Source organism: Pseudopipra pipra, chromosome 1 (genome assembly GCF_036250125.1).
Source record: "Pseudopipra pipra isolate bDixPip1 chromosome 1, bDixPip1.hap1, whole genome shotgun sequence".
In the NCBI taxonomy this organism is placed as follows: Eukaryota; Metazoa; Chordata; class Aves; order Passeriformes; family Pipridae; genus Pseudopipra; species Pseudopipra pipra.
This window is the reverse complement of record NC_087549.1, coordinates 62,294,214-62,305,504: the sequence shown is the minus strand read 5'-3', so window position 1 is coordinate 62,305,504 and position 11,291 is coordinate 62,294,214. Positions and strand designations below refer to the sequence as shown.

Genomic DNA, 11,291 nt, shown 5'->3' with positions numbered 1-11,291 from the left:
GGGGAGCACGTCCCAAAGGATAAGGATGGTTCAGTAAAGCATCATATTTGTATGTCCGTGCTTGGGAGGTTTTAGTCAGCTCTGGAGGCACTCCAGGTCCCAGGGGACCGTACACTGTTCCTAGAAATTGCAGGTAGGGGGAAGGGAAGTAGGCTGATTTTTGGATGATTATGTTCAGCCCTCAGTAAAGAATTCACCTGAAACTTACCGAGGTGATACTAACTTGGCTTCTACACAAGTTCAGTCCTATACCTGAAATTCTAGTCCCGTGTGCTTTCGATCTTCACGGTGCGCAAGGGAATCAGTCCATCGGGCTTTGCTTCTCCCTATAGCCTCTTTTTCCCCTGCAGTAATAATCCCTGCAGAGGCTTGGGTATTAAATTTATGCGATTTTCCCTCCAGGACAAGCCACTTCCCCTGAGCGGGGACTTAGCAGGGATCGGTCACAGGGACGGCTCCTGACTTTGCGGGAACCGTCGCAGCGGATGATGGCTCGTGGAGAGGGCGGGGGTGGGGGTGGGGGGAAGAGCCGCCACTTCCCGGCCGCGGACGCACTCGGCTCAAGCCGCAGGGGGCGGGGCCGGAGGCTGCAGAATTCCCCTCGTGAGCCGCTGCGGGATCGAACCCGGTGGGAAGAGCTCGGGATTCCCCGGGGCGGGGCGGGGCGGGGCTCGTGCCGTCACCGCCGCGCTGCGTCACGGGCGGCCCGTGGCGGAAGCGCGAGGGCGATGGCGGCGGGGTACCAGCACCGGCCCAACGGCGGCGGCGGCGCCCCCCTGCCCGACCCCACCTTCCTGTGGAACGTCTTCCAGAGGTGAGACCGCCGAGACAGCCCCCCGGGCGGGGACGGGGGCTGCCGGGGGAAGGAGCGGCCGCTGGGAGGTGCCCGGAAGCTGCTGCGGGAATCCGGCCGCCGGCCCCCGGCATCCAGCGGTGAACGCCGCGGTGGTGTCCCTGTGGGGGGAACCTCGGGGGGAGATGTAAGAAAGGGGTGGGGAGGAATAAGTGCGGCTGAGTTTTAGCGCGAGGGTGAAGGGGATTGTTGGGGGCGAGAAGGTAACCTTGAAAACACTGAAGTAATTGTTGACCCGAGGATCCAGAAAGGATTAAGTCTGGAGGATCAGTGCGGCGATACAGGAAGGCTCGTAAAAAGGAATCTGATAAACGCTTAGTGGAAGACTTTAAAGCTATCGACAAACTGATAGCTTTAGGGCGAGAGGCCGTGGTCTTAAGCTGCGCCAGGGGAGGTTTAGATTGGACATCAGATGGAATTTCTTCACAGAAAGGATGATTAGATATTGGGATGTCAGTATTGTCAGATGTATGGGGCGGAGTCACCGTCCCTGTAGGTGTTCAAGGGAAGACTGGACGTGGCACTTAGCGCCATGGTGTAGTTCACATGGTTAGCGTTCGGTCAGAGGTTGGACTCGATGATCTCGGAGATCTTTTCCAACCTAATTGATTCTGTGAAATATTCTCTTGAATTCACCTGGAGCAGAGGGACCTGCAAGGGAGTTAGCAAGCCTGTGTTAAACAAACACACTGTCGAGATTGTAGCAGGAAAGAAGCCAAAGGAGATTTCACGCTTGTGTCATGTCGAGGAAACCAGGGAGGTGCCCTACGTTGGATTCGTTTTTATGGGAGATGAGTCAAGACAGATCCTGTGACACTAGTGGCAGCAAGAAGAGATTAAGCAGTAGACAAACAGAAGTTGCTAAAACTGGCTAATATTTACTGAGTGACTCAGGAATGTGGCAGCTTACCTACCCAGCCTTCTGTAAAACTTCATCTGAGCACTCGGAGGGGGCAGGCATGAGGCCATTTCTTTTTTTAAAGGGTCCAGAAAGAAACAGCTCAACAATCTGACTTCTGCACCAGGAAAATGAGTAGAAACCATCCTAAATGTTGTAGTTAGTCAGACTTAATGTAGGAGTTGCATGGCTTTTGTTGAAAGTATTCCTGTGTGGAAGACCACTGTATAAATCCTGGAATATGTTAGATAAGAATTGGGTATGGATATGATGGCTAGAATTCATATAATGGTGCAATTCATATAATTTGTATACTTTCCAAAAAGACTCTCAACAGTATCAAAGGCCTTTCAAGGAATCCAGTAAATGTAGAATGAATGCGAAGGTCCTTTGGTGGGTGGAAAACTGACTGAAGAGTGTGTGATCATCTGCCACACTGACAGATGGAACTGTTCTGGAATCTTCATTCACTTTGTTCAGGAGCAACTGGGGGAAAACAGAGTAGATTTTAGGAAGCATAGATTAGATATTAGGAAGAAATTCTTCACTGTGAGAGTGGTGAGGCACTGAAACAGTTTACCCAGAGAAGCTGTGGATGCCCCATCCCTGGCAGTGTTCAAGGCCAGGCTGGATGGAGCTCTGAGCAACCTGGTCTAGTGGAAGGTGTCCCTGCCCATGGCAGGGGTGTGGATCTAGATGATCTTTAAGGTCCCTTCCAACCCAAACTGCTCTATGATTCTATGAAAAGAGGGTGAATGGTCAGATGAGGTTTGCTGATTCCTGCAGTAAGTGAGGCCTATGAAGCCTTGCAGGAGCACCTTACAGTCCTGCCTGACTGGGTCCTATCAGCCTGTCATGGCCAGATCGTGATCACTGTATGACAGGTGAAATCCAGAGTAGGTACCCGATGTCCTTGAGGAAAAACCCATTTTAACTTTACATCACTTTATTTATAAAATGAATGTGCTGACTGATGATGCTCAGGAGCAGGATAAGTAGGTCACAACGCAGTTTCATTAAAATATCAGCTTAGCACTTAGTAGGAGCTCATAAAAGGTAAAAAATGTTCTGAATACTGAGAAAAGAAATAGAGAATAAAAAAGGGGAATATATTTTTGTTGTTGTAATCTTTGCAACTTATGCTTGCAATTTCCATATTGCATGTGGCTTACATAATTTTTGAGATGGGGAGGGAAGCAATAGAATGAAATGAAAATGTTTAGAAAAAGACAAGAAGGACCAAAGGGAAAAAAATCAGCTTCTGTGAAGAGGGATCAGCTGAGCAGGACTCTGCTTTGAAATGGTAGGAATGAGAGAAAATAAAAACTGTCAGTCCAAGGGGGAGGTCTTTGTATGGAATGAAATCCCCACCACTTTCAGATACCCTTCTAAAGAAGGCACTATCCTGCTTTATTTGGGCAGAAATTACTTAGTTCATTAATTTTGGCATAGAACTAGATTCTCCAAGACTGTGAAGACTCAATGGAAGCTGGAACCTGCCTATGCTTTCTCCTTTTTGAACGCCTTCGAGAAGGCTCAAGGCCCTGCAGCTGATTGAGTCTTTCAGTACTTTGGTCACGTTAGTGACTCTCTCCATTGTCAGGATTTTACTGAGGGAATCTGGGTGCCAAACCTGTCGCTCCAGTTTGGGAAACAAACTGTGACATTAAGCATTTTGTGGATTTAACTAGCATGGTGTGCTCTGCACTTCTCTTAAATGAATAAAAATACTTTCTTGTGCAGAGTATATCCAAACTGTTTTATTGTCAGTGTGTGTTTCTCTGTGTGTCTCTTCACTCATAAGTCAATCTTGCAGTTTTCTTTGTAGCTTTTATCTTGTTCCAGAATGTCTCCTCAGTCTGAATGAAGGGTTAAATTTGCAGTAACTGTGAATGGTTGGCCAAGTTAAGTGCAATTAGTGACTTTTCAGGAAAAGGTTAATCTTATCTGGTGAGTAAGAACCAGAATGTTCAAGTCTTCTGTGAGTGGAACCTGTTAAATTCAGCTATTTAAAGCTTACCCCCTTTTTTTTTTCCCAGAGTTGATAAAGACAGGAGTGGAATTATATCTGATAATGAACTTCAGCAGGCATTATCCAATGGTAAGTATGTAAATGAGCCATGAGGTAGTTCATTGTAAACTTAATGTTAAATTTCTTGTGAGACAGGTCACTTGATGCCATCATTCTTTGAACTGAGGGATGTTCTTACCACTGATTAATACTATTTAATCTACAGCAAAAGGCTGGGGAGGCGAAGAAAAAAAAGAACAGTCCTCCTGATTCTTTTGTTTTAAACTGAGTATCTATTGTAAATGTTACTGATTTGTATTTTGGGGAATGAAGGCATCCACATCCCTTTTTTTTCCCCCTCATCTCTGCTTCCTGGACATCATAACCAGTTATTTATATATTCCTCACCCATCACTACTGAACCTTTGCTTTTTAACCAGGATCAGTGTATAACCTGGACAAAGATTATCTGTTTACAACCAGTCTTTTTACTGCACATAAAATCTTTTCATACAGTATGGTGCAGGAATTGAAGATAGTAATTCTATTTTCTTCCCCAAATGAGGCATATTTGAGGTTTTTTCCTAATAGAGTAGAAAGGTGCACTCTAGATCTAGTACTAAAACGTTCTAGTAGTCTGTCAGTTCCCTGTATTAATGCTAAAGAGTAACTGGGGTACGGTCAAATAACTCATGGAAACAAAATTAAAAATGAACTTTTTTTTCCAGTAACCTATTTTTACTTTCCTCTCATGACTCAGTGTGGGTAGGGTTGTACTTTGTGGGTTTGTTTCCACTTAGGAATCTGAAAAATGGCATATTGAGGTTGTTTATGCACCTTTGAGTTTGTATCAAGTTCTTCTCCCAAGGTTTAATTCCTTTATCCTTCCTGTGCTTTGTAACTTGACAACGGTTTAAACTGATTTGAGCTGCAGTGCACACAGGCTGAAAGGCCCCTTGTTGTCAGTAATTGCCTGACTTAAAATAAATTTGGATGGCTATATTTAGTAAAATTGCACTCTAGTAACTGAACTGGATTTACTAGAATATTCATTTAATAATGTGTCTGAAAAATTAAAAGCAATGTATTGTGCCTGCCAAACCCGATCCATAACTAAAATACTGTTTTGAATAAAAGCTAAGTTAAATTGATTAAGTCACCATTTTCACTTAAATTACAGTGCTGTTTAGAACTGTGGGAACCTGGCTTTACCTGCCATTTTAAACTTCATATAGTTTAAATATCTTCTCATCTGATTAAATTTAAGAGTAATAGGCAGTGATGACTATCTGAACTCTTTTCTTTCCTTATTTGCAGTGCAGATTAGCAGTTGCAGTGCTTTGCAGTTATGAAAAATGCCTGCCAAGTGTTAGACAAAATATTTACAGAGCTGTAAGCTTCCTTCATTCCAAGAGATTCTAGATCTTGTACACCAAAGTCACTAAAAATTCACTATATTCTTTTCAAAACATATCCTCTAGTGGATGGTTGTGCATAGCTGTCCTGCAATCTTAACATGGGCTAAAAGAATGTTATGTGTTTATTTCTAAAACATTTTTAAAAGTCTGCATAGTGCTCATTAAAATTTGAAGCTCAGTGTGGTTTTGACATTTTCAACATGTCAAGTTTAAGCAAATAACAGTATGCTTATGTGGGAGGGAGTGATCATCACATTGTATAGCTGTTTCCACAATAAAATCCTATGCTTCCTTCTTGTTTTCTTCTGTGCTGCTGTGTGAATTAATAGCAGAGTCAGGAGAGGAGGCAGGAACAGTCTTTCACTGTTCTTTCACTGAAATCAGTACAGTTCTTCAGCTCTGGAGTTGCTTAGATTTCACTCTGTGGCATCTGTATGAGTCTCTTGAATATTTCAACGTGAAATAAGTTAACTTATTTCACTTTTTTTCACTGTATTTTCACTTTTTCCTCTTGTTCTGTTCAGAGTTAAGTGCTGGCACCCTATTAATAATTCCATTTTTTTTTATTTTTGTCAGGAGACATACAACTCTAAGGTATTGATGTTCTCTGTCTAAAATACTGCTTAAGCATTTTCAGAGCCATCTTTTCTCTTTCTCTGCTTATGTTTCTCTTTATGTGCAAATAGTCATACGTCCTGCCTACAGTACAGGGTTCTCCCCCATTACTGCACCTATAGACTTACACCACTGCAGCTTGATCCAGCAAAGCTCAGTACCAATGCAGCCCTCCTCTTAGGTACCTGTGGTCAGCTACTGCATCACTGCCAGCCTCTCCTCTCACTGATCCCTTTACTCCTTGTCTCACTGATCCTTTGTAGTCCCTGCACATAACTGCAATTAATTTAATATCTGCTGCTTCATCCTCCTGGTTCCCTCACAGGCTCTAGAGAAATGGTGGTGAAATTCTAGATGAGGCACAATATTTCTCTTAATTTAAAGCTTAATGCTTCTTAGCACTTGGGAACGCTCTCAACCAAGTGGAAACTATTCCACAGCAACTAGCCTCTAAATACTCAAAGTACAAAGCTCCTCTTCAAATGATTACTGCTCAGGCAGCAACATTTCTTGTTCTGAAAATACTAATTTAAAACATTTAAACTAATGTCTAATTGATCTAGCAGTGGAGGTGGGATAATTCTAAATTGCACTGTGTGGTTATGCCATTTTAGAAACCTCTTCTTTTTATTTCTGTCAGAAACTAAGTGCCCTGGAGCAGTCCTGTAACACAGGAAATGAGCGGATGGGTTTTCACTGAGGAACAGATATGAGACCTTGATTGAGTTGTAACTTAAAACTCTTTTGCTCCCATAGTAGAAAATGAGCTACTTCAGTTTTGATCTTGCCTTCTGTCCAGTGCTTCCTGATAGCCTGGGATGAAAAAATCCTTCTTAGATCTTCCAGCATTTGTTAGGTTTTTTTGTTGCAGACTGAAAAATGTTGGTTTCTGTGTAGTACTCGTAAAGCATTGGTCTGAAGTCATCTCTGAATGGTCAAGGACATAATTACTTCAAAGCAGCCTTATTTTGAATACACCAGCTCCATGTCATCTAGCTCTGAATTCACTTCTCGTAACTGAATTTTTTGTTTGGTTTGTTGCATTTTTTTAAAATGTTGCTTAGTATTGAGGAACTAAGTAATTCTTTCTCTTTCAGGCACGTGGACTCCATTTAATCCAGCAACAGTCAGGTCAATTCTTGGTGAGTGTAGCTGTGTGATGTGAAATACTGAAGATACTGTTTTGTGATCATTCAGATGATTGAAAATGCTATCAATTGCTGCACTGTTTTTTTTTTCCTCAGAGTGTCCAGCAGTAGTAAGTTGAGTTCAAATATTTTCCCTTCTGATGAATACAGGGATGCCCTTTTTGTGCACACATGTGCACTTGTCGAAGTAGCCTGAGAAAATTTACTGACAAACTGAATAGATAGTAAATGTAATTTATGCATGGGGAAATTGTCATATTAAATATTCTAAAAAGATATCATATAGCTTGTCTTTGTAAGTAGTTTTTCCTGTCTTGCGTTTTAATCCTGTGTTTCACTCCAGAAATACCAAACACAAACTTTAAAATGTTTGAATTCTCTTAGGTGTCCTAAAATAATTGCCAGTAATGTGGAAGATGATGGTTGTAGAATAGAAGGATAAAAATTCAAGCACAGTAACTCTTTTCTATCACACAGTTCATAAATCCAAGGACTAAATTTTTTTTGCTTTGTTTTCAATCAGTATTCACCTCTGGATTTCATTGCTGTGTGACATGCTTTTTGTATAAAGATGACAGTATCAGTAGGTCAAATGCAGGTGAATATTCCAGCACTAGACTTAAGACTTTTTAATGTGTCCTTAGAAAAGAACAACCCACCCCTCTGCCCATTTTAATTGATCACTGGATGATCAGTCAAGCCCTCAATATTTTCAAACTGAAAATGAAAACCCAGGAAAAATAAACTTTCTGCAATTCATTCTGGTGATCCTTCATCTTCCTTTATCTTTCTCCTTCAGTGGAGGACTACTTGCTTTTTCTTGGCAGAACTTTCCAAAAATATCACTTGTATTTTAGCAATTTCTTTTCTGTCTTCAGTGCTCTCCACAAAGTGCTTTTGCTGTTTTCTTAAAATATTGGCAAAATCCTTGCTGAGGAGTAGTATGACTAAGGTTTTATATGGGTTTCTTATTTTTTATTTCAGGGATGTTTGACAGAGAAAACAAAGGTGGTGTGAACTTCAATGAATTCACGGGAGTCTGGAAGTACATCACAGACTGGCAGAACGTCTTTCGAACGTATGACAGAGACAATTCTGGAATGATTGACAAAAATGAACTAAAGCAGGCACTAACAGGTTTTGGTAATTCATTTGTAATTACAGTTTTTATGATTGGGTTATGCCATCAAATGAGCTTCTTATTGTTAGGGCTTTACTGCTCTGACAAATGTGACTAAAAATGAGGCAGGTGAAGGGCAGCTACCTTTTTAGGTGTAAGGTTCCTTTTAATGATGTCCATGCCTTGAGCACATTTTCTTTTTTAAAGCTGTTTCCTTTAAAGAAAACATTCCACACATGTACTGACACATCCAGTTCTAGCCTCCTCTCTCTGCTCTGAGAGTGTTACCAGTGCTTCAGGCAAATGTCTGAACTTCCAAGGTACTTGGTACAGCTTGCCACTTTTTAAAACAAAGCCAGCTGTCTATGCTACAGGAGCATTCTGGTGGCAAAAGAACTTCCATTCCAGTGACTTCACTTGTAAAGACTTGAGCTGCAGCCCTAAACCGTTTCCTCAACCAACTAGTCACCTTAATCAGTAATTATATTTAGTGTGACTCTGGGTATAATTATTATTAAGCATGGTTTTTATTGCATGCCTTTTTATAACAGATATTTAGGAAAAAAAAATCCGTTTTAACTCCTCACTGTTTTCTCATTTAGTGACACGCCTGTTGAACAGCCTTGTTCTTTCTGTAGTAGGACTGTGGTATTTGAAACCTTTTAAAGCATTTCTCTTTTTCCAAGGTTACCGACTGTCTGATCAATTCTACGATATCCTTATTCGGAAATTTGACAGACAAGGAAGAGGACAAGTTGCTTTTGATGACTTTATTCAGTGCTGTGTTGTTTTACAGGTAAGAAATGAGATGGGCTTTAATGCCAATTAAAAAAAAATTACCTTTTCTTAAGCTTTTATGGTTCTCACTTTAACAGTGGATCTAGAATAAACAAATGGTTTATTTATAATAAACCATTTGAACTAAGTATACGAGAGGAGCTAGAAACATCTTCATATATTGGTCTTCATTACTTATCCATTTGCATCACAAGTAAATTTGATAAAATTGGGAGGGGCAAAAAAATGTAAAATAATCTCCATGTTTTAAAAGGAAAACATGTAACACTATCTCCATTAGTTTAATACACACACTTCTTCTGGAGCTTGAGTGTCAAAAGTGGAGTGTTCTTGTCCCATGGTGCCCATAATTCTCATAATCTGATTTACAACTTTTTTGTGTATCTCTGTGTTTAAGGCTCTGATTAAAGGAGTTTGACCTAGTAGCTGAATTACTCAGTCTTTCATAACAGCAGTACCTTCAGGGACAACGGTAGTAAAAGACATTTCAAACAAACAAGCGAAACCCAGCAAAAACCTTTGAGAGAGAGTACTGTAGATTTGCAGGTGTATTTCTTTGTTTAGAAATCAGTCACTGGGTGATTCCTCACCTCATTGCTTAAGGTTTCTCAAAGCTTACTGACTTTTCTGAAAGGTATGTAAGATTTGTGGAAAAGTTGGGAAACTGTAGGAGTTTTAGTAGAATAGGAAAAAGTCTGCTGCTCTTTCTGCTGGCCATCACTGCAAGAATATCTTAAGATATTTTTTGATATGCAAACGTGAAGGGAAAGCAGTACCCTGTAAAAGTAGTATCCTGTTATTTGCACTCAGGTGTCTTGTGTCTTGTTCTTCTCCTTTTAGCTTTATGTCTGTAACTGTAAGTCTGCTGAAAATCAGTTGCCTTGATACTCAAGGCAATTATAATTAGTTATAAACTTCAACTCTAGTAAAAAGGGCTTTGAAATGGAGTTTCATTCAGCTGATATTACTGAAACCATGCTGGTAGTTATTCTGGTCCACTGTATGTACTGCCTGGCATCTCTGGGGTTATACAGAGACAGCTCAGATACCAGTGATACACGAAGCATATTTGCCTAAGAAGGTGAGAAATGCACAAGGATTTTGGATTCTGTTTCCAGATGACTCTCAAATGTACCATTGTTTTTCCCCCCACTTTAAAGCCAGTTATAAAAAGCTGTCTGGTCTATAAAGAAGTGCCTAAAGATAGACTTAGGTGTTGTATCATTATTGGCAAAGAGCTATCTTTATACACACAAGACTGTAAAATGGCTACAGAAGGGATGAACAGAAAGGGTTCCACAGAGCTGTAGAAGCCAGGTGGCAGGGGGAATACATGGCAGCCTGAACCTTCCTAACAAACAAAAACGTATATTTTTTTTCCCTCCTCCTCAGAGGCTGACTGATGTGTTCCGACGATATGATACTGATCAAGATGGCTGGATCCAGGTGTCCTATGAGCAGTATCTTTCCATGGTCTTCAGCATTGTATGACACTGATAACTAGGAATTGCACACTGGCATTACACAGACTGGAGTTGCCAAATCATCCTGTACTGAATATGATTATCGATGTATTATAATGGATGTAACTTCGCGTTCTTAAATTTTGTATGTTGGTCATCACCTTCAGAATCTGTACTTGAGTTGGTTTTTATTTTGTATCATTGTACGATATGACCATCTCTGCTTACTGTAGTACAGAAAGCACAGAATCTAGATTTAACTGGTGCGATGTCAAACTTAATCTATTTCACATATCCTGCATGGGAAAAATGACTCTTTAGAAATGCCAAATTAAAATAATGCTTGTTAGTTTATAAAAGAGTTGGAAGTCAGAAGTTGCACAACATGTTTTGCATGTGCCTTACTTTTATAAGAGTTTAATGTATTAATTTTTAATACAGAATTTAAAATTAAGTAAAAATATTAAATCAACTTTTGTAGTCTGTTTCACTCTTGTACAGCTTTAAGGGGGTGGTGGCATTATTTCTGTTTCAGAGATGTCTCCCACTTGGATGGCTTGTTTTTCTTGTCTTTTATTTTCTAGCTGCCTCCTTTTTTCAGGGTATCCTTGGGTGAGCTTCAAATACAACTTCTTCACACCTCTGTCCATTACTGCATCTTCCTTGATAAGTTCCGCACAAAAATGAACTCTGACTACTATGAATGTGTTCCCTCTGCTTAGTCATCTCATTTAACATCAGCACTCTTCCATTTTGTGCTGAAGTACTTATTTGAAGTGGCCTTGAACTGACAGTCAAACACACTCAGGGTTACCCTACATCTCACCATTTACAGCTGATGAGAGAGACAGTAGAAAAACTGAAGCAAAACAATTAATGACTGTGTCATACACCATCTCCTGCAGTAACTCTGCAAGCAACTTGGAGGAAGCAAAGAGAAGTTAACAAAAAAAGTCAAGGTTACAAT

General features: G+C 40.6%; 1 protein-coding gene across 3 annotated transcripts; it reads left to right on the top strand.

Moving 5' to 3' along the window:
- Nucleotides 1-395: 395 nt before the first annotated feature.
- On the top strand, nucleotides 396-10,796 carry PDCD6 (programmed cell death 6). 3 transcript variants are annotated; one of them, XM_064659191.1, is made up of 6 exons: nucleotides 396-814; nucleotides 3,791-3,852; nucleotides 6,893-6,937; nucleotides 7,928-8,086; nucleotides 8,750-8,859; nucleotides 10,254-10,796. In XM_064659191.1, the coding sequence occupies exons 1-6, from the start codon at nucleotides 486-488 to the stop codon at nucleotides 10,350-10,352; spliced, it is 804 nt and encodes a 267-aa protein (XP_064515261.1). In that variant the 5' UTR covers nucleotides 396-485; the 3' UTR covers nucleotides 10,353-10,796. The 3 variants fall into 3 exon arrangements, with proteins under 3 accessions (XP_064515261.1, XP_064515242.1, XP_064515252.1); XM_064659172.1 differs by having other exon boundaries at nucleotides 659-814; nucleotides 7,928-8,080; XM_064659182.1 differs by lacking the exon at nucleotides 396-814 and adding an exon at nucleotides 3,595-3,701.
- Nucleotides 10,797-11,291: the final 495 nt, after the last annotated feature.

What these genes read in the sequence shown, in the direction of transcription:
- PDCD6 (XM_064659191.1), top strand. Translation starts at nt 486, where the DNA reads ATGATGGCTCGTGGAGAGGGCGGGGGTGGGGGTGGGGGGAAGAGCCGC. An exon ending in TCAGCAGGCATTATCCAATG is followed by an intron (nt 3,853 to 6,892) that starts GTAAGTATGTAA and finishes TTTCTCTTTCAG; the next exon opens with GCACGTGGACTCCATTTAAT. An exon ending in AACAGTCAGGTCAATTCTTG is followed by an intron (nt 6,938 to 7,927) that starts GTGAGTGTAGCT and finishes TTTTTATTTCAG; the next exon opens with GGATGTTTGACAGAGAAAAC.